General features: G+C 32.6%; 2 protein-coding genes and 1 long non-coding RNA gene across 4 annotated transcripts in view; 1 reads left to right on the top strand and 2 right to left on the bottom strand.

Annotated features, from left to right (window-relative positions):
• The window catches only part of Scfd1 (sec1 family domain containing 1), a 90,454-nt gene extending 86,736 nt beyond the window's left edge, over positions 1 to 3,718 (bottom strand). The window contains exons 1-2 of one of the 2 annotated variants that reach the window (XM_076850132.1): positions 3,618 to 3,718; positions 212 to 282 (exon numbers count right to left, since the gene is read on the bottom strand). In XM_076850132.1, the coding sequence (XP_076706247.1) occupies positions 212 to 282; positions 3,618 to 3,678 (132 nt within the window). In that variant the 5' untranslated portion in view covers positions 3,679 to 3,718. The remainder of the gene's footprint in view (positions 1 to 211; positions 283 to 3,617) is intronic. The other variant, XM_076850133.1, reaches the window with a different exon arrangement.
• Positions 3,719 to 5,898: 2,180 nt separating this feature from the next.
• The window catches only part of G2e3 (G2/M-phase specific E3 ubiquitin protein ligase), a 56,171-nt gene continuing 38,243 nt past the window's right edge, over positions 5,899 to 23,826 (bottom strand). The window contains exons 12-15 of the mRNA XM_076850131.2: positions 21,487 to 21,668; positions 17,400 to 17,572; positions 9,086 to 9,276; positions 5,899 to 8,387 (exon numbers count right to left, since the gene is read on the bottom strand). Of these exons, the coding sequence (XP_076706246.1) occupies positions 8,131 to 8,387; positions 9,086 to 9,276; positions 17,400 to 17,572; positions 21,487 to 21,668 (803 nt within the window). The 3' untranslated portion in view covers positions 5,899 to 8,130. The remainder of the gene's footprint in view (positions 8,388 to 9,085; positions 9,277 to 17,399; positions 17,573 to 21,486; positions 21,669 to 23,826) is intronic.
• Positions 10,262 to 23,517, top strand: LOC143395177 (uncharacterized). Its single transcript, XR_013090747.1, has 4 exons — positions 10,262 to 10,516; positions 22,520 to 22,583; positions 22,745 to 22,806; positions 23,276 to 23,517. It is a non-coding gene; the product is annotated as an uncharacterized LOC143395177 (long non-coding RNA).

The following is a 23,826-nucleotide window of genomic DNA, read 5'->3' as shown; positions in this document are numbered from 1 at the left end:
CCCACCTAAGCAATCAGAAGGATGTTCTAGATAATTACTTTTTTTTTTGCCAGTCTCACTCCATAAAATGTTTATCAAAACAATTCATATTAAGATGCCACGGTAAATAAAAACAAAATATTCATGAACTATAACTAAATTATAAATTCAGTATTAACAAAGAAATTTCAACCAATTACCATCAATAAGGGTTAAGAAAAAAAGCTCTTACCTTCCATACTGGTTCTCCTGTGCTGTTTTTAACATGTGGTACATTAAAATTCAACATACGCTTTAAAGCCACTGAAAATAAGAAGTTTTGTCAAATATTACCATTTTTAAAGGACTTTATATTTTCTCCATATTATTATTAACTATCTAAAAACAAAATGCAAAACTGATTATAAGAGGCATTTATTTGTCCCAAATGAAATTGTAAAAACTGTTGAGCAAAAAGTGTTTTTCCATTTCTCCTGACTATCCCACACTGAATTTTATGTAGATTTAAAAACAAATTTTTTAATCATGATCTTAACAGATAACTGGTGCTGTTGTCTCTTTATTGCCTGGCTGAAAGCATAGATTAAGTTCAGTCTTTTCTAAAGGCAAAAAACTATCTATAGGTTATATGCAGCAGATCTATTTTTTGGTTACTCAAGAGTACATTTTTACAACCTATTTATCCTATCAGATTTTCTGAAAAGTTATGCTGCTTAAAATTCTATGTTTCTGGAGGGAAAATGAGGCTTTCCCATGGGTGTATTAGATAAATGATAATTCTGGCCAAGAAAGTATACAATTTCAATAACCACAGCAGTTATGACCTATGTATAATTTTGTGTGTGTGTGTGTTTTTTTTTTTTTTACTGTTCATCTCTTCATGTAGACTTAAACATATTTTCTAAGGAAAATGAAAAATTTTTAATATACTTTTATAGGAAACTGAGATAGTCAAATATTCAAGAAAATGTATTAGGTGATTTAATATTTCAAAGATTGGCAACATTAAATCTACTTGATTTTAAAAAGGGACTGGCATGGTGATGGATACTTGTAATCCCAGTGGCTTGGGAGGCTGAGGCAGGAGGATCACAAGTTCAAAGCCAGCCTCAGCAATTTAGCGAGGCCTAGAGCTCGATAAAGTGAGACTGTCTCAAAAAATAAAAAGGGCTATGGATGTGGCTCAGTGGTTAAACATCCCTGGGTTCAATCCCCAGTATCAAAAATAAATAAAAATTTAAAAAGCATTTGAGTCACTTTATTAAATAATACAGAAATACCCACACTCTGAACTCCTACCATAGAAAGAACTACATAGTACTAAAATCACCCCAAAATCTATTTATATGCCCTACTTACTCACTAGGAAACTTCTATTAAGTGCTTGTATATTGAGGTATAGGTATAATGCTGTAACACCTTTATCACTGAAGAGATTACACTTCAATAACATGCGGTTGTCTCTTGATAACTGTCCCACAGGAGATTGATGGATACCAAATCCTTGGAGGCCAAGTCCCTCATATAAAATGAGATAGTATTTATTTATATCCTATGTAAATCTTCCCATATACTTTAAGTCATGGCTATATTATAATATCTAAGACAATGAAAATGCTATTATACTGTATTATTTAGGGAGTAATGCATGTGTTTAGTACAGACACATTTGTTTAGAATATTTTTTATTTGTAGTTTATTGACTATGTGGATGCATAACTCAGAGATACAGTGGGCTGACTGTGCTTAAATATTTAAGTGGGTTTATTCAAACATTTTTCAGATGTTTGTTTGTTAGCACCTAACGACCAGTTAATAATACACATTACCAACAATTTATGCCTATCTCAAAGCCTCAGAGATATTATGGTATTACATAAAAATATACATAAATTAAAGAACACTTTTGCATGTAAAATTAAAATATTACAAGAGGCAAAAGGATGTCCCTGGGTTAACTCTCCCATTGCTTTAGCAGAGCTCTTTTTCCCACCTCCAGGAAATAAAGAAAAAACACTACTCTGGCACTCACAGTCCTAGAGAAAGACACCTTGTTTGTAGAAAAAACTGTTCACATTCTTGATATGTGACAACTAGGAAGAACTATATAGTCAGGCTGCCATGTGGATCTCAGGCATTTAGTGTTCTCTAGAGTTGGGCCTTAGTTAACTGAAAGAGGCCAGTATGAAAAGATAGACAGTCTCACATTTGCTTTCTCAGCCCAATCTAGAAAAATTTCTCCAACTGACTCTTTGCTAACTTGGTCAAAGATAGTTTGACACAGTGGATTTGTTAATGAAGTACATGGCCAGAATACATTTCAAAGAGTTATAAGAATGTAATTTTAAGATCATCAGAGTTTAACTCCCCAAGGCTTATATTACTGCATTTTAATTGAAATAATAAACTAGTTTTCTTTATTGGCTTTAAATATACTATTCATATTTTTAGACTTGGTTAATGTAACTTAATCCTTACCTGGAATGTTGTCTTCACTCACTCACTGAATAAATGTCATCTATGTTTTCTATTCATTCATTCAATATTTGGCGAGTGCTTACCATGTACCTGACACTGCCTTAGCTATACGGGTACTAGCACTAAACAAAACAAATCGAATAAAAATGACCAGTCCTCATGTAGCTTTCATTTCAGTTGAGGGACAAAAACTAGTAAAAACAAATAAGACACATAGTATATGAGACCATAAATCCTATGGAGAAAAATATCAATGGGAAAGGGGAAAAAGGAGATGGTTTATTTTTATTAACTCCTCAGAATATATAGCTTCACAAACTTCAAGACCGTTGGTTAACAGGTATAAACATTCGTTTAGAGCTAACATGCATAAACCAAGTCGTCATCACAAAGTTTACAAAGAATAAGGAAACACTAAAACTATCTAACATGGAAAAACATTAAAACTCAAGGGAATATGAATCTTTACCAGATTTCGCTATATAAATGGAAGCTATTTAAACATGCTCTACTGAAGATAAAATTATCAGGTTTGAAAATACTAATCCATCAAACAATTGAAATGGGAAAGCCATTAGTTAATTTGCTTTGCCATTGTTCTATCCCTTGCAGCAAGCTTAAGAAGGAAATCTGTATCACCAGGCATTTTTCTTTAGGTTCCCCTATAAAGCTAGTCTGAGAGAGATGATGCACAAAGCCACTCTGAAAAGAATCTCTACATTTTGTAACTGTGGTGCAGGTGAAGGAAAATGGAGTTCTTTAAACTTTAAAACTAGAGTGAAAAAGAAAACAGGGAGACGTGCAATACGCACAGATACAAACCTCGAGATCTCCTAAGTGGCAACAGAGGAAAAGAAAATACCAGCTGCCAGATATTGTCTTGACAGCCTTCTGAGCCTCGGTAGTAAAAGGCAGACTGTAGTAATCGGCCCACTCCTGAAGCCCCTTCTCCGGTACCACAGGTGAGGGCCAAGTCCTTAAGCGAACTGCATCTCTTCACCAAAAATTCAAAGGGGAGGGGCTCTTGATGCACTAGGAGACTAAACTCCTGGAGATCGGTCTTTGAGTTACACGAACCACAACCAAATGAGGGCGACAAGCAGATGGAAAGGATGTCTCTGCGCAGGCACAAACCCACAGAGAAGAAAATAAGTCTGTACCTGTCTGTCTCTCCCGAATACTGGCTGCCGCCACCGCTGCCGCCATTTTGACTCCCACCATCCACTGCCCGGCTGGCGAGCGGAGCCAGAAGATGACGTGGCCGTCCCTTCCGCCCCGGAAGCAGAGGTCGGAGGGGCGGGGCTTGGAACCCACTCCGCCTGCCAGCGCGACCGCTTTTGCTGGGCTCTTGGTACACAGTTTGGAGATCCTGTTGAAGTTAACGTCTGTATTGCGGGTGGTGTTTCCTTTCTAGCTACACTCTCTCAAATGTAGAGTAGGAATTTAATCCCCTAGAGTAGGAATTTATTGCTGTGTTAGTAAGCTAATGATACGGAACAGATATTTTGGTCCTTACATTTAAATGGTAACAATGCTCAAGGTTTGTAAGAATCACAGAACTAAAGTACATGAAACTCCGGATTCCCCTTCCTTTTCTAGAAACACAGGACGTTTGGAGCGTTGCCCTTATATGGTAGATTTTTCATCTCAATCTCTTATCTCTCAGTGCTCTAGTTTTATGGTGTTTTTTCCTGCATGGATACTGGAGTCAGGAAGGTGCCAAAAATGTCTTTAATTACAAATTCACAAAACATTACTGAAGTAGGGCGTGTATCTGTGGGGAGGGTTGGGTTTTGTTGATGTTTGTATACTTGAAGTCATGTGATCACAACAGAACAGACTATCAATTTCCATAATCCATAGATTTTTATTGGATGTCAAAAATGGATACACAATTTCTCATGTTCAAGGTTCATTGCTGACATTTTGCTAGCTGTTGAATGTTTCTTTTGAAGTTGCATAAAATTCTGAAATAGATGATGCCTTAAAAAGCAGCTTAACTTTGAAAATAGTGTTTTCTTCAATGGTATTACAACTATTTTCAAAAAATCCTCAATGAACTAGTCTTTTTTTTTGGACAAATGACAGTTCCTGCCTTATGGGTAAGTTCTACTGCATACTGCATTCTTCAGGGATTATAAAACATAGACCCACTCCACTTACAAATGCAAATCTATCATGTAACAGTTTCAGTTCCATCAAAGACTCCTTTGAGGACTACATGAGTCATATTAACATAAAATACTGAGACAATGTTAAATTTATGTTCAGTAGGTGTATATTATGTGTATGGAAAAAAAAACTGTACTGCGGGCAATAAATTTACAGAAAAATATACCCCACAGAAGAACAGTAGCAGCAGATGAATAATACTTGAAGGGCTGAGATTATGATATTTCTTTTGTATTATTAGAATCAAAGAATAAAAATGCATTCTGTTAATCACAGACTACCTCAGAACATTTCATGTATTGAGAGGCTCCTGGTTGTCAGCTGCTTAGAGGATCTCTCAAATGTGGAGAGTACAGGATTTTGGATGTTAAGAATCTCAACCTTGTGAAATCCCAGCAAGTTCTTTAATTTAGTTTATATAAGCACATTTAGTGGCACATTTATTCAGAAAACTTCATTGTCATGTTTTTTGATTACATCTGGACACTTTTAAGATGGGGAGAAATAGGCTCACATATAAATGATCACCTAGCATAACATCTGGCATACAATAGGTATTAGAGTATGTTTGGGAATCTGAAAAGGGTCAAAATCAGAACTTGAAAACTGGATCTGTTCAGGCAATCCAAATTTCCTTAAACTACAAGTTATACACATCCACTTCATCATTACATGTGTTCTTCTTATGCTTTGTATTGCATTACTTTAAGCACAAAACTTTGCATTACTTGAAGCATAAAAAACTAACAGCTTACAGAAAAAGTAATAATAGAGTATGTGATAATCACTATATACAATAATTATGTTTATAAATAGAAAAATTTTATAATCAATAATCATTTTCTTATTATGATTGAATACTAAAGGCAAAGTCACTGAGAAAACTTATCCATATTTCCCGTTTACTTAGCATTTTAGTACTGAGTGCAGATTTGAATAGCTTTCTTCATATAATTAGGGAAAAATTATGCTTTAAATAGAAGTCAAAGTAAATTCTCAAGCTAGTAAACAAATGAAGACTTTTGCTTTACTAAAAAAAAATTGTCATAATGTAGAAACTAAATATTACAAAGTATAAAATTATAATCTAAAACTTTCGGGTATTTTAAAGAATCCTTACCTTAAATTCTAAAAGAGTAAAATGACCAAGTACAAGAATAGTATTGTATAAAAGACCTGCAGATAAAGAACCCATACTAGAAACAATTTTAAAACTTTTTTAAAGAAATGAATATAAAACTAATCAAAACCATTAATAATAGGTGCATAATAGTCAATTTATGGTTTTCTTCAATATTAAGTAAAAGAAAACAAGCTTAAAATAATACATGCCATTTAGACAATTGAAACAGTGAATACATATATAAAATTTGTAGCATAATTCCTTTATAAAATTCCGCATCAGTTAAGAATTGTGCTATAAAACGAATAGGAACAGAATAACACAAACCATTTGACAAAGTAACACTGCAGAAAATAAATAACCAACAGGTTTCTCTGATATGCCTTGACTGTACAGATTAACCTAAAAATCATAACAGGACATCCTTCAAACCAGAAAACATTTTTACAATATATTTACATTTCACTTTAAGAGGCTTATTACTACTTACACCATCTTATCTAAGGCCTTCTCTATACTTAAGTGTAAGGAGGAACTGAAATACCAGTTTTAATTATTATTAACCAAGCATGTTGCTCCTAATCCCTACGCCCACCCTAACAAAGCATGTGAGTATTGTATTAGTTTTAATTAGTATACAAGGAGAAATTAATCAAAACTACAAATCAGAAAGTAGATCTAATTGTTTTTTTGGGGGGGGGAGGATTATATTGACTTAATGGCTTTTAAATTTTTATAAAAACTAGATGCATTAAGAAATAAAATACCTGATTTATCAACACATTTTGAATAAAAGCTCTATGGTGAGCTTGAGGTTTATATTAGATATTAAACTTTTAAAATAACTGACCCTTTAATTTTGATAATCTAACAATTTAACACATGGCAAAGAAATGCCTTCTTTATTAATATTGTTAAATAATTAAAGTAAGTAATTTGCTAGGTCTGTTAGTACAATTTGAAAAATGAGGTAATAAGGGAAATTACATTAGGATTGTTTTCATTTTCCTTTGGTTTTAAGAGATGTATTACCATAAGTCAATCTTGGTAATTTTTTAAAAAAATATTAATAATTTGAGTACTGGGGAGTCTCATCTTGGGGAGGATGAGATTATGATCATAGCTAATACTTAATGTAGCAAGAAAATTGTGGTTAAAACATTTTACCTCTCATAATGCCTTACCTACTATATAATGATTTACTTTAGCAGAAAACCAGGGCTTTGTCTCATTTATATTTCATAATAGGTTGGGATCTGATAAGAGATTAAGGACATCCAATTTCTCAATTTTTTTGGTAGGAGCACAACTATGGGAACATGAGTATGAAACTATATATCTTCAAATTATTATTACATGATATCTTGTTAATTTTAGTAGCATTAATATTGTTAAAAATAGACAAGACAGGAGTTTATAGATGAATATACAGAAACAATACTAATCTGTATGGTGAGATTAGAGTGGGGTTTTCATTCTGTTTGTATTTTTTAATTTATTTATATTCTTTTTTACTTTATACATAGGTTATATAAAAAGATACCTTTCTAGGGTAAAGAAAATAATTGTACAATGGTATGGAGCTGGTTTGCCTATAATACAACCACCTTAATAAATGTCAAAACCCATGTATAACACATTATAATCCACAGAGATCAGATACCTAAAGTGATTATGGATTAGACATACTGAATACCACAGTTTTTTTTTTTAAAGGTCTATGATTAAAACCAAAACTTAGAAGATACTATTCTCTTAGGTATTTTCAGTTACATTGTATCCACCTCAGAAGTGTTTTTAAGCCTATGGAACATGCCCAGAATCCAGACAATTTTGTGCAATTCTGCTTTTTATATAATACTTCCTATTAGAAATAACCTAATTGCAGTGTGGGTAATTTTAACAATAAATCAGTGATCTAGAAATATTTTAGCAATGGATTTAGTGCCATCTTTGAAAAGCATAAATATAATGTATAAATCCCAGAATCTATGCCTGATTCCTAAAGCAGGATTTAATCAATTAGCTCTTCTATTTAATGCTTTAAAATAAAGAAAAACTTGAAAATGGCACCTGCCATGCTATTATACCTGAATCAAGTTTGTACAACCATTCTAAAAGTAATTATATTGAAGATTATGAAGCCTATACATTAAGAAAACAGAAAAACATCACCAATTTTGACTAGAATGCCTTAATTGAAAAAACTTCTGTTTTGTTTAAATGGCCAAAACATTCCTTTATGTTTATATCATAAATTTTATTGGGTCAAGAAGGTGACAAGTTTGTTCAAAACTGATGATTAATAGATTTTTAAAACAAAAGAAAGTTTTTAATAGCAGCTTTTAAAGAAGCATCTCTTTGTTCAAAGAAACATTTTAATGTTCATTGTAATGAGAACTTTCTTCCTTTCCTAGTCTTAGAGTGTTTCTTATGGCGAAGTCCATATTTTCTTGAAACTCTTTATATGTACTGGTGATTGGAAGAGTTAAAGAGTTATTACACTTGTTTCCAACAGGAAAATCCATATGAAGACATTCAATTGAAGGAGTGGGTTTAAATCCTGCAGGTGGAATGGAACTGCAACCAGTTGCAAAAATAAGAATGTCTTCCATTGTTGTTGCAGATTTGCCATCTGAAGTTTACCAATAAAAAAGAAAGAAAAAAAAAATCCAAGTTACATATTGATATTATCATAGTCTCTTCCTCAACTAAACTGAGAAAATTGAAAAGACTCCCCACATTCATCTTAGGCAAATTAAATCACTAAGTGTAGGAATAGGCAAATATTACATTCAATTAATGAATCTCAAAGGATTCATGAAGTAATACAACTACTCATGGTATATTTGACTTCTTTTCAATCATCACTGATTAACATACTATTTAAACAACTGCAGAGAAAAAACTAAATGGTGAAAAAATAAAAATACAGTTAATTGAACTTTGTTGAAAGATAAAATTTTCTTTATAAAATGGATTTACATTGCTAAGCTCAGTGTTAAATATCATCAGCACAGTCCTGATCAGAGGATAAGTTATAATTAAGATGAACTTCAAATTGAAAAAGATAAAATAAATGATTAGCTTTAAGACTGTTTAAGACTATTATGTGCTGTGGCCATCATCATATTTTAAAAGTTCTATAGGAGAAAATGCCTTTCACCTCAAAAGAGGTAAGCATTTTCTTATCACTTTCAACACAGTAATATAAACTTGTTTTGAAATAAATGAGATAAGACTTATGAATATCAAGAGGTAAAATTCTGTAAGAAATAAAATGTTGAGACAAACATTCTGAGATAGTTAAATAAAAACAAAATATCCACATACCCTCAACGGTCTGTAAGTAACTGTTCCAAAATCCCAAAGCTTGTACATCAGGTAATGTATGTACTGTAAAAAGATCTCTAAGGATCTTTGCAGAAAGATTCTCAGGTTTATGACAGAGGATGTTACAAAATGCTTCTGGGTAAGTCTGAATTTTTTCCAAAACACCAAGAGTTTTCAGACCCTGCTTAAAACTTGAGAGGAAAAATAACAAGCCAACATTGTTTGGTATTACCTTATTAGGGAATCAAAACATTTTTAGCAAACTTACTTTATGGATACACTATATGTATACTTTAATGTCAATAACAAGCAAATACATTAATGAGTGTTTTCTATGACTATATTATTTGACTTTATATTTTCAAAATTAATATTTTACTAAGAGAAAGAAGTATATGTCCTAAGTATTTTATACTTCAGAGCTATTTGTTATAAAATTTAAGACGTATTACTACAAAGAAATCAGAAGACATCAAAGTGGGAAAATATTTTAGTATACATGACAAAATATTAATTTCTCTAATATACAAAAAAATACAAATCTTTTTTCTAAAAGATCAACAATCCAATAGGAAAATGTGCATGAAAAGTATGTATAGTTATCAGAAGAAATGCAAATAACAAATGAATATTCAAATGCACATTCTCATTAATAAGAACAATTTTGTCTATCAGACTGTCTGGATTCCCTAACCTTTTCCTCAAATAATCTGCTTAGATTGGCTTATTTCTCCTTTTAGAACTTTCCACAAAAGCTCTCATATGGTGTTATAGTTTGGATATGTGCTATCCCCCAAAAGCTCTTATGTGAGACAATGCAGAAATGGTCAGGGTTGAAATGATTAATCGTAAGAAGAACTATGCCATAGTCTGGCTGGGCAAAATAACCGACAGGTGACAAGCAACTTGAAGGTTGAAGCAGGAACTACCTTATTGAGAGTGAACTCAGGGAGAACTCAAAGTAGCGGGCACCCGAGATAGCAGGAGCCACTTCTCTGCCTGACATCAGAGGTATATATACTTAACTAATTACACACAGCTTAACTTAATTAACATCATCTAGATACAGCAATCAGCCAATAAGGAATTCTCATCATCTTAATGGCTCCCTGGTGTTGCTTCACAAACCACTCCTCCTGGCAAAGTGCCAGGCGCCATCTTGACCTGATTTGCATCCCCAAAAGAACTATAACCGAATTGGTGGAATAATCCACTTAAATGGATTAACTGGGTGATAACTATAGACAAATAGGGGTGTCCAGAGGAAGTTGATGACTGGGGATGTACCTTGTGGTTTATATTCTGTCCCTTTCTCTGCTTCGTGGCTATCGTGTCCTAAGCAGCTTTCCTCCTCCACACCCTGTGTAGTGATATTCTGCCTCACACTGGGTCCTAAACTATGGAACTAGATGACAACAAACCTCTGAAACTGTAAGTCAAAATAAATTTTACCCCTTCCTAGGTCTTTTGGTCACAGCAATGCAAAAGCTGAATAAATGTTTGTTTTTCTGTTACTTGCTTTTTTCAGAGTAATTTTCACTTATTTGTGAAACCATTTCTGCCACTTTAATTAGGGCAGTTTGTACTATCTTTTAAAAATACTTTTTTACTCCTTGCCAATTTCTGTATTTACTGATTTTCTAAACTACCAATTCACCCTATTTTAATGTCACAGTAACTCTTTAGTTTTAAAATTATTGCTCCCTTAAGGTTTTAACAAACATTTTGAAATCTAAAGTGAATCAATATATTTACTTTCTTCCTGAGGAATACAAAAAACCTTATGTTTATAACTCTACTCACTCTCATACTACTTATGCTATTTAAAAATTATTTTAGTTCCTACTTGTAATCCCTCAAATTAGACATTAATTTTCTGTACAACCAGTGTTTATTTTTATCGGTTTCTTTATTCACTATTCTTCCCCCCTTGAAAACCTCTCTGTTAGAATCCTCCTTACCATTTATATCCAGTAACCTTGCTTAACTCTAAATAGAATGTCTTGTTTATACAGATAATTACATAGTCTAAAAAGGTAATGATTTTATTTTTTTCTAAACTTTAATAATATTCATTTGTTTGTTTAATTTGTTGCTCTGCTCAGACCTCCAACATGTTATTAAAAGAAGGGACTAGTTGTGTGTATCCTAGACTTGTTTTAGTCTTAAGGGGAGGATATACCTAAAATATTTTGCCACTAGGGATGTTTGCTGAATATGTATAAGATACTCTTTATCAACAGAGACATTTTAATTTCTCATTATATGAGATTAACATTATTCATTCTCTTCCTAAATTGCTAATTTAAAACTAACTATAAATGTTTAGATGTGTCAAATGCTTTCTTGTGTCTCTGACTATAAAAGGATCTTAGCTTTTTTTTCTCCTTTAATCTATTAGCATGGTACACAATGAATTTTTCAATTTTGCACTTAACTTGCTTCCTAATGTAAATCTTCCTCAGAATTGATATTTTTATTCACTGCTATTATAGGACTTCAGTAATTATTTGCACGCTTAAAATAAACTCTTGAGATCTGTTTCAAATTTCTTAACAGAACCTATAAATTCAGCAATTTCTTGCATCTTATTAGTTTAGTGTTACATATTCTGGAACTACATAGTTAGGTGCAAACAGATTCAAGACTGTTTAATCTTTCTAAAGAACTGAGGATCTTTTAAGATCGGGTTTTATTTATTTTTTTAAAGATCAGAGTCTTCTATCTTTTTTTGTTGTTTAACAAATTTAAAGTTTAAATTTACAAGTCCTTAGTCTTGTAATACAAAAGTGTAAGCTATGAGATTAAATAGGTTTTCTTGATTTTTTCCCCTGCCCCATCCCCTCTTCAAACTATTTGGAAGATATATACAGTCTATCTGTACAATTTTAGAACTTTTCCTTAAAAGATTTATACTTGATTTAATAAAGTTTAAAGCCAATTAATACATCCATAGTACTATCTCAACAAGTTCTTTAAAACAATAACTCCACTAACTTCCCTTATCATTTTACATAGTACTCTTTTTTGTAAAATTTCAATTATTTGAAACTTTTCTTGCCAAAAAAGTAGTAGTTTTTTTAATGGTTGCTTGTTTTTATTTACCCAGTTTCTGCCCCCAACCCCACTCCTTTTCACTTCTTTGTTCATTGCTGTTTTATCTTAAACTTCTGGTTACAATTTCATTCTTCCTGAAGTATATAATTTACTAATCCTTTAAGAAGTAAACTTTGTCCAGAAATATTCTTCAATATATACATATTTTTAGTTGTTGATGGACCTTTATTTATTTACTTATATGCAGTGCTGACGAACCCAGTGCCTCATATATGTGAGGCAAGCGCTATACCACTAAACTACAACCACAACATTACTTTTATTTTCTTGACCCTTGAATAATGCAGACTACTTTCATGAAGTTATAACTTTGGCTGTTTCTGCTTTCAATATAATTAATGTTCATTTTTACAAATGTCTTTGCACATGCTGTAGTTCCATCACAAAGTAAGCTACTTTGGCTCATTAAGCCTTGTGACTCTGAGGAATTTTTCAAGTAGTATTTTCTGTAATCTGTCCCTATCTTTAGTTAAGTGGATGCTCTTACTCTAACTTTAATACTGATTTCTTATTTCAATCTTCCTTTCTTTGTTCTAATCAAACCTTCCTATTCCTCTTCAGTTACACTTTCTCTTCAACTGCCTGGCATTTAATATAACCATTAAGTTTTCATTTCCATGATCATTTGTTGGTCTTTCCTATCTTCCTGTGGCTTTTAAAAAAATTCCATTTTTATTTATAGTGCTTTTTAATGTCTCTGTATACAGTTTTTAAAAAAATATATAACAATCGGGCTGGGGTTGTGGCTCAGTGGTAGAACACTTTCCCAGCATGTGTGAGGCCCTGGGTTTGATCCTCAGCACCACATTAAAAATAAATAAATAAAATAAAGGTATCGTGTCCAAATACAACTAAAAATAAATATATTTTTAAAAAAATATATATAACAATCTGCTAGCATCAACATTTTACCATTTCAAGTAAAATACAGAACACTTCCCTCCCTTTAAATCCCTTTACCCTTCCATGTTTATGATGTAATGTCTTAAATATTTCCTCTACATACACTGTGAACCACAATAAGTAATGTTATGATTCTTTCCTCGATAATCAAACATGACTTAGAAAACACAGGAGGAGAAACATGTTTTTATTCTTTTCACTAAAAAGAATGTTCCAAGACTCAATCTTGAATTACTTGCTTTGTTTCAAAAACTTGTATAGCCATTTTCTAAAGGGTATATCTGCTGGTGACAAATTTTCTTAAGTTTTTCTTTACATAGATTGTTTAGATTTCCCCTTCATTCTGCTGTGTCATTCCTTGGGTCCATCCTAGTAGAAACAGACAGTTCGCTCTCCACCTTTCAAAGTTTTCTTTTGCTTGTTTTAATATAACATTTGGAGTTTTTGAACAGTAGATATCAGGAGAAATAGAAAGATGTCTACATCTTATTCAGAAGCAGAAGTCCACAAACATTTTAATATAGAAATACTATTTGATTAATTTTATATTTTGTTCCAATTCTTTTAAAAAAAATCTTTTTGGGCTGGGGCTGTGGCTCAACGGCAGAGTCGCCTTGCATGTGTGAGGCCGTGGGTTCGATCCTCAGTACCACATAAAAATAAGTAAATAAAATGAAGGTACAACTTAAAAAAAAAAATCTTTACAATCAATGCAGAAATACTTTGTTCTCTTGCCCAAATCTTTTACTGTGCTATTTCTCCCAATTCTTGCTTTTCAGCCAGCTGTAAGTTTTGCCATTTTTTACTGGGAACTCCAGTTTGTGAGGACTGCTTTACCTTTAAGCATTCCCATTAGACTTGAGCTATAGAAATTTCCCTACATTACTGCTATATATTTGCTTATGTCTGGCACTATACAAGCTATTATGAATCCTAAAACCAATTACTTTGTTAATTCTTCTTTAGACTGGGGACCACATAGAAAGTCCAAAAACAAGTTTGAGGCAAGTGGAGGTTTTTTGTTTCTTTCCATGACAGCTAAGGCACTTTAGCATTTGGTTTCTTTGTTCTTTCTTACATCTGTGGGGCTACTTTCTTATAAGTCAAAACATACTTTGCTATATAACTTTGTATGTTTTATATAAAAGGAGGGATTAATTTTCAAATTCTTTTTTCTTGCCTCTTTGATCTCCTTAACAGCTACTTATCATTATGGTTTTAATTTAAAAACTCTTACATACAGAAGCCTTTCTTGACCTCTAGACTACTCATATCTCTAAAAACAAAACAAAACAAAACAAAAAAAGGAAATAAATGACAATGATTCTACTCTAATTTAGAGAAAAATCCATTTGTAGATAAATGAACTGGGGGGGTACATACCTCACGAAGAGATGCACTTCAAATAAAATTTTACTAATTATAACCAAATCTAAAATATACTAGGATTTTATATACTAACCTTATATATGACTTATATATAATTTATAATCATAAGTAATAATTCTGTTCCTAAGAAAATTTTACTATTCAAGTCATACCAGAGAACATTTAGAAAATGTTTACTGTATGATAGTAGTATTTTAAGCTGCAATATTAAAAATATAATGAAAATCACATCTTTTGCAACTATTTAAGATTATGATGGTATTATTATGGTGTACAAGAGTACTAGGGAACATCCCAAAAGTCTATCAACAGGAAACTAGTTGAAAAAACGATATATTCAAACAATGGAATTCTGAGTACCCCCAAAAAGGAATGCGTAATATGTCTATTCATGTACTATCACAGAAATGAACTCCAAATACACTGTCAAGTGAAAAATTAGTAGAAGAAAGGGTGGATGGCATGTTATTATTTATCTAATAAAAGGAATACACATACATACATATCCTCACATATTATCTGCTATTTTTAAAAAGAAAAACAAACAATGTAAGGAGAAATCATTAAAAAAAAAAAAAAAAAAAAAAAGCCAAAAGATTACTTCGTAAGGGGATGGAAGGTGAATGTGTTTAGGATGAAAGCTACATTTCTTTGAATACACAGTGCATCACAAAAGCATATTTTTATATGCTTTTACTATTTATTTGACTTCAGAACCATGCAAATGCTTTATATAAGTATTAAGTAAAAATTTCATAAAAATTAATCACAAAAATCTTAAAAATGAAAAGTATATCCAACTTATAGTGCAACACAGGGAATAACTATTCCATATAACTGAAAAACAAATTGTACAGTTCTAGAAAAAAAAGGACAATAAGTTAAATTTGTTTTAGTAATATTATGTTATTGGTAAAAATGTTAGTATTGTTATTTTGAGACAAATGTTTAGGAAATGAGGAATAAGTAAAGAACTATACTTTAATTCCCTGGTGTCCTTAAAATTGGGATTCTTAACATGGGATATAGAAAAACTTAAGTCATGTAATAATGAATTTGAAGTATCAGTATGAATCCATGATGTATTTTTATCTTTCAAACCCTTCTCCAAAAAACAAAACAAAACAAAAAAACCAGCCAGACATGATTGTGCATGCCTGTGATCTCAGCAAATTGGGAGGATTGCAAGTTTGAGGCCAGGCTCAGAAACTTGGCAAGACCCTGTCTTTAAAAAGAAAAAGAAAAAAAGGACTAGTGATGTAGCACAGTGGTAAATGGCAAAGAACCCCTGGGTTCATTCCCAGTATTCAAAACAAGCAAAACAAAAACCAAACACAAACACAAAACAAAACTAACCACAAAAAGCAAAAACAAAGGAAACAATAGTATAGCAACAACAACAACAAAACCCTCACAAACCAAAGCAAAACAACTTCAATAAAACCACTGAAAAGGGGTCTGGGTGTGGTGATGCATGCCTGTAATCCTAGAGGCTTGGAAGGCTGAGGCAGGAGGGTCCCAAGTCCAAAGCCACCCTCAGCAACTTAACGAGGCCCTAAGCAACTCAGTGAGATCCTGTCTCTAATAAAATACAAAATAGGGCTGGGGATGTGGCTCAGTGGCCAAGTGCCCCAGAGTTCAATCCCTTGTACCCACTCTGACTGCCCAGCTGCAAAAACAAAACAAAACAAAACAAAACAAAACAAAAACACTGAAAAGGCTTAGATATAGTAACCATCCTGGAAAAATAAGCATCCCTAGCATCCATCCACATTGTTTTGTGTGTGTGTGTTTGTGGTGCTGGGGATTGACCCCAGGCCCTTGTGCATGGGAGGCAAACACTCTACCAACTGAGCTATATCCCCAGCCCCACACTGGTTTTTGAAATACCATTTCCCACTAAAAGACACAATGCTTCCTTAGGCCAGAATGTACAAAATGAATCTGAATATTTTCATCACACAATATAGAAAGAAAGCTATCAAAGTCTATTAAGGGTCACATCAAAAGAAACAAAAAAGTTAAAAAGGTCAAAAATAAAATAAAACAAAAACTTCAGTAAAGATAAATAATAATCATTTTAAACACATCACATATATTTAAATCCATAGGTGATACTGAACTTTTAAAAAATGAATGATCACTTCTGAGATAATATTGTGTATGGTGAATAATATTGTATATTGACTGAAAATAATACTGAAGTCAATAATAGGAATAAGAATATAGAATAGGACATTGATGAACAAGATTAGCCACAGGTAGATAACTTTTAGTATTAGATGGTGATCACACAGGCTACTTCCATATATATTTGAAAATTTTCATTATTAAAAAAAAATGACTGTGAGGGGAGACATAAGTTGTCAGACATATTTTTAGGGTTATTGGGACAAAATTTTGAAGACCAATGTTCTAAACTGAAGAAGAACAAGAATCAGATCTACCTTGTTACATGGTTAGGACCTATTTTACCTAGCAGATTGAGGTGCTCAATATTTATTAAAAGAATGAGATAGACAGAATAGTAAGCATATGTAGTAAAAGTTTTCAAAGTAATTTTCTTTAGAAAAATAATGATAAATCGAAGTAATGATTACTTCTCCTAAGCATAATACATTTAATTAATTCTGTATAGATTGATCAGAAAAGGGCTGGGGGATACAGCTCAGTGGTAAGAGTGTTCACCTGTATGTACAGGGCGCTGGGTTCAATCCCCAGCACTGCCCAAAAAATGAAGTAGAATGATCAAAGAATAATGATCATCATTGAGAGGTTAATTTTAAGGCATTATTTTAAAATAACTTTTAATTTTTTTTCTGAAAATAAGCAAATGTATCTCATTATAAGATAATGAACCGCTTTGAACATAATTTGGGAAAATCTTAACATAAAAGCTGCTTACCTTTCAAAGGGTGCTTGGACTCTCTTAATTACATGGTAGAAAAGTATGTCTTTTACCAACGTATACTTATCACTTAATGTTGTTAAAAGTCTAAGACATCCAATAAGCTCTAGGTAGTTGTAGCATTCATTTACTACTGAGTTTAAGTCAGTCATATTTGTTGCAGTATTTATCTGTAATGAAGGAGAAAACATACGTACTTTACCCATTTATTTGTGATACTTACATTTCAAATGACACATTATTTATACTCAATTTTTTAAAAAGATATTTTTATTAGTTATTGATGGACCTTTATTTTACTTACTTATATGCAATGCTGAGAATTGATCCCAGTGCCTCACCCATGCTAGGCAAGTACTCTACCACTGAGCCACAACCCCAGCCCCTTTATACTCAATTTTTGAGTTCATCAGGTTAGAGTGGAATATACTAAAAAATATTTTCTAGAATCAATGTTTGAAATCTGGTTCAAAAAATATTGTATATTTCTGCCTTCAAGAAAGATCTAGAGTATAATGTCAGTTTAATACAGGAAATTGTTTATATAAAATCAATGAAATAGAGAATTTTATAGCTCTAGAGGGGCAAAAGAGATGACGTGAGGAAATTTCACAAAAGAGAAAAACTATTGGCTGAAACCTAAAAGATGCATAAAATTTACCAAAAAAAATTTTCAGTATTAAAAAGAAATACTTGGGGCTGGGGCTGTGGCTCAGTGGTAGAGCACTTGTCTAGCATGCGTGAAGGCACTGGGTTCAATCCTCAGCACCACATAAAAATAAAATAAAGGGTTAAAAAAGAAACAAAGAAATACGTAACTATTTATGTGCCAGATACTTTCATATAGATAGATTAGCTGTTTAAAAAAAAAAAAAAGATACAGTAGGGTTGGAGTTGTAGCTCAGAGGTAAAGGCTGGCCTAGCATGCATGAGGCACTGGGCTCGATTCTCAGCACCACATATAAATAAGTAAATAAAGATCTATCAACAACATAAAAAATTGAAAAATATATAGTAGGAGAAAGATAAAAACAGAGGCAATCAATAATCCATTCACAGAAAATTTCTTTCCAAAACATTCTTCTTCCAGAGATTAATGATTCCCTCATTCTTTTCAAATCTCTGCTGAAATCTCAATTAAGTTTTTTTTCTCATTAATTTGATCAAAATATTACCTGTATTCTCTGTCAAAATTCGTAGTTTAGTATATGTTGCTCCATTCCCCTAAATCCCACTTTGAGTTTTAGCTGGACACCCAGCCAGACTTCCTCTGGAGCTAATGAGTAAGGTCTATCTAATGGGATCTGAGTCAAAATAATGTGTCAAACTTCTCTGCTTTCAACAAGATGAAGATAATGTTCTAAGTGAACAAAATGAAAAGAAGGAACCCAATACTACCCTACATGATTTTGAGCACTGAAACTGTACTTTAAAATAGGGGCCTCGTCTGTCAAGGGCCAGACAGTATTTTCTGCTTTGTGAACTATATGGTGTCTGTTGCAAATACTCAACTCTGCCACTGTAATGTGAAAGCAGATAGATACATATCAAAGGGGTGTGGTTTTGTTCCAAAAAGCAGACATGGTCTAGAGACATTATCTAGACAAGATTTAAGAAGGCAATAAACATCTACCTTTATTTGGAACACCATCTTTTGGGGCTTATTTGTTAAAGAAGCTTAGCTTAAACTCTAACTTTAATATACAACAACTTTTATTTATCCAACTCCTCTTTTATTCTGCTGTATTTATCTTCATAATATATATTTACTTTATGGTGGTATTTTTTGTATTATGGTGGTATTCCTTCCTGTAAGAAGACAGAAACTTGGTTCATTATTCTGTCTTCAGTGATAACACACTACACTGTGTGTTATCTTGCTGACTGTGTGGACTTGCTAACTAAATGAAGGAAAAAAAACACTGGGTAGGAAGTGAAGAAAACAGAGTATATAAAGCCATGAAATGCTTTATTGTGAGTTTAAACTTTGTTTAAAAATTTTAGGAGGGGGGGATTAGTTTTGTCTTAACCCATTAAATCTTGAGTTTTCAATTCTGTGAACATTTCAATGAAATGGACATAGGTGCCTTAAAATAGGTTGGAAATCATAATATAGAGATTATATATTAACATCATTATACTATGATCATATTCTTGTTACTATAATTATATTTCTTATTACATAATTATATATTATATACTGTGTATTTAAGTTTTTATAGGTATGCCATATCTATGACAATGGGACAAAATGGGTTAAAACATGCGGCCTAGTGTGCTAGCAAGCCCCAGATCATATCTGCATATAAAATATGGGGATTAAAAATACAGGCTATGAATCATTCAGAAAGGTTATGAGAGAGAAATCACTCTTCAGAGAATAAGAATGAGGACTGTTAAGACAACACTGAAAAATTCTTAAGCGTCAGGGGTAAGAGAAGAAGCATTAAGGAAGATAGTAGTGACCAAAAGTAGGAAGTAGTACAAAATTAGAGAAAACATTAGGGAGGAATTCTAAGAAAGTACTGATTGTAAAAGTCAGGGAAGATAATGTCTGTAATTGCAGTCATTTGGTAGGCTGAGAAGGAGAATCACAAGTTCAGGGCTAGCCTTGGCATTTTAGTAAGACCCTGTCTAAATTAAAAAATAAAAAGCAGTGGAGGCGTAGCTTAGTGGTACAGTACCCCTGGGTTTAATCCACAGTACCACAAAAAGATGGAAGGAGACCCTCATTGTTATACAAAATTACATATATGATGGTGTGAGTCGGAAGAAAAAAAAAAAAGAGAAATGTGTCACAGTAGATTGGGTAGAGAGAGGTGATGGGAGGAGAGGGGAGGGGAGGGGTGGGTAGGAAGGGCAGCAGAAACAACAGACACTAGTATTGCTGCATGTATAAATGTGGCTACATAACAAATGTGATCCTGCAATCTGTACACGTGGAGAAAAAAAAAAGAAAAAACAACAAAGATGAAGAATTAGAAAAGAAAGGGTTCAATATTGAGGATTTAGATCACTGAATAGAAGTTATGAATAAGCTAACTCAGGAGACTGGTGGTATGAACAGAAGAATAATTTTAAGAAGTGAAGATATGTAGAAATTGGAAAATAGAGAAAGTGAAGTTAAAGAAATTGCCTCTGGTAAAGAAAGAAGACAAAAGAAAAATGAAGTTGGAGTCAATTCAAAATATGATTTTAGGATGAACAGTCTTAGTTCAAATAAATAGACCTATTAAACCTCAACAGATAGCAACTCATACTTCCATAGTGCTTACTTTGTGGTTTAGAAACCAAGACTTTTCAAGATTAACATGCCCAGGTCATACAGTAGTTAAATGGCCTAATACTCAAACCAAAATCTCACAGGGCACTATGATAAATGAATTTGTACATATGTTGAGCGTAGTAAAGTGCACAATGAATGGTGGGAAGCATTGAGACCACCCCCCTACTTGTTCCATGTGGAAGAAATTAATCCTGGTCTTCCTTTCCTTCTATGACTTACTTTCTCTCCTTCTATTACTTCCCCATAGAAAGAAGGGTAAACATTCCCATTGGAGACGCAAATCTTTCCTTTCCTCAAAACTACTTGCCTCCAAGATGGTGCACTTTCATCTGTTCTTTAGCAGGCAAATTAGGAACACATTAGCTCTACCCTGGACAGATCCATCTAGTCATTTTGACCACAAATCTAAGACACATTATTCAACTAGTTTTATGAATATTAAACTTGACAGTTTTTGGGCTGGGGATGTGGCTCAAGCAGTAGCACGCTCGCCTGGCATGCGTGCTACCCGGGTTCGATCCTCAGCCTCAACACCACATACAAAGATGTTGTGTCTGCCAAAAACTAGAAAATAAATATTAAAAAATTCTCTCTCTCTCTCTAAACTTGACAGTTTTACCTCCAGCTATCTGAATTTTACATTTATCACTGGTTTGTGCACTCTGCTGGTAAACACAATATTGTATGTTGACAACATGTAACTACTCCAATAGAGTACTATTGCAAGCCATTCATTCATATTAAAATATATTAAAATAGAATAAAATCTACATTTTAATAAACAGGTACATTTCTTACCCTTACTATAATTTGTGCTACATCAAAGTCTGAAACATCATCTAAAATTGGTTGGGTATTTTCTGGTCCATAAACAAGGCAGTTAAACAGGGTTTTAGAAAAGAAACCAGGTGAAGGACCACCATGAACCAAAGAAATGGCAAGCATTTTTCCAGCTTCATAGTAAAGATTCTCTTTCAGAGCTGTAAATACAGATGAAAATTCATTGAACATACTTATTTATTATTATAACCATCATTTTAAATGAATATATATAATTAAAAATAATCCCCAAATCTAAACATTAGACAAATGTAAAATAGTAATCATTAGAAGCAACCTGGTACACAGGCCTTACTAAAATATGTAAAAAAAAAAAAATTTCTGAATATAAAGTAATAGTCTATCATAGGGGAGAAAAAAAGACAAATAGAGAAAGTCTTCTAAAAAACTAAAATACTTATAATCCCACCATAATAATCACCGTACATTCTTTTGTGTTGCTTTTATCTGCATATAAACCTATACATAAACAATTTGAATTCTGCTTTTTTCCCCTTACTATTTTATGATTTTCCTTATGCTATTCAAAATTCCTCAATTGGATGCATTAAGACTAACTTAGAGATGTACTACAAGGCAAGCCATTTCCCTATTATGGCTATTCTGGTTGAGTGACATTTTTTATTATATAAAACATAATGTCATAAATAACATCTATTTACATATATTTATGTATTTATTTGATTAGGATAAATTCTAACATCTGGTATTACTGGGTCAAAGGACACGAATATTTTTAAGTTCTTAATGTATGTCATTAAATTATCTGCCAAAAACATACAGACTTTTTTTTTTTTTTTCACAGAAGAGTTTTGTTTATTTGTTCATTAGCCTTGATAATGTATATAACTGTTTTGTTTTTATTGATCCCCAAATGAATAATTTTTTGTCAATATTAGGATCAAATTACTCATTGATTGCCTGGGGTGGGGAGGTGAACATAAAATGCAAGCTACTAAATTTATATTTTAATAATGTTTCTGGATTTTAGGATTTGTCTCCCCAAAGAGAATGTGGAATATCCATAAGAAATCATTACATACAATACCAAAAAAGTAAGTCACAATAATTTCAAAAGAATCACATACAGACTTTTTATTTTCAATAGTATATGCTACTTTACCATACACTTACAGCTTTAAAAGTTTTCAAAATTGTTGGTGTTGTACCACTGAACTACATCCTCAGCCCTTTTTATTTATTTTTGAATTTTTAGACATGGTCACTAAGTTGCCATGGCTGGCCTTGATCTCAGATCCTCCTGCCACGGCTTCCAAGGTAGGTGGGATTACAGGAGTATATCACCATGACTTGTGGATGTCTACCAACTCGAATCCAGATTCTGTGACTTAAATTCATGCATTCTCCATGTAACAAAGTTTGAATTTACTGATTATTTGAGAGTCTCCCCATCCCACCCTAATGGGGAATTAAACTCTCTATGCAAACTATTGTAAAAATGTTTGTGACAATGATGAAGTTCTATGGAAAATACAGGAGGAAATTCTTTTTTTATTAATTGTTTTTTTAAAATATATGACAGCGGAATGCATAACATATTACACATATGTAACATATTACACATATAGAACACAATTTTTCATATCTCTGATTATATATTTAAAGTATATTCACACCAATTCATGTATTAATACATGTACTTTGGATAATGATGTTCATCACACTCCACCATCATTTCTAACCCCCACTCTCCTCCCTTCCCTTCCCACCCCTCTGCCCTATCTAGAGTTTGTCTACTCTACAGGAAGAAATTCAAATGGAAGGAAACAACTCTTCTCATTGTTTTTAAATTTCCTATTGTAGTAAGTCCTCACCAAAAAGAAAAGTATATACATAATTGTGTAAAAAGAAAATTCTCGGAAACAAAAAGCACATCAAAAAACATAATATGTGGTCCAGAAAACCATTTAAATACAAATTCTACGCTGTAAAGAAATACGCCAAGTGCAAATTATAAATATATAAATAAGAAGAGTTCAAATGAATCATGTATTCCATCTGACTACTATATTCAATGAAATTCAAGTGAATGTATTCAAAGTTACACTCATTTATAAATTCATTTTAAGGATATTGCTATAAAGTATAGATATTCTTAAATAAATCATGTTTCATCATAAGACTTACCTTTTCTTTTACTTGGGGTCCTGGGAATCAAACCCAGGGTCTTGTGCTTGCTAGACACGTGCTCAATCATTGAGCTGTGTATCCCTAGCCCCAATAACATGTATCACTCTTATGTCTTTCCTGTGATCATATTGGTAGTTTATTATTTTA

Source organism: Callospermophilus lateralis, chromosome 3, assembly GCF_048772815.1.
Source record: "Callospermophilus lateralis isolate mCalLat2 chromosome 3, mCalLat2.hap1, whole genome shotgun sequence".
Taxonomy (NCBI): Eukaryota; Metazoa; Chordata; class Mammalia; order Rodentia; family Sciuridae; genus Callospermophilus; species Callospermophilus lateralis.
The sequence above is the reverse complement of the archived record's forward strand: the minus strand, read 5'-3'. Positions and strand labels throughout refer to the sequence as shown.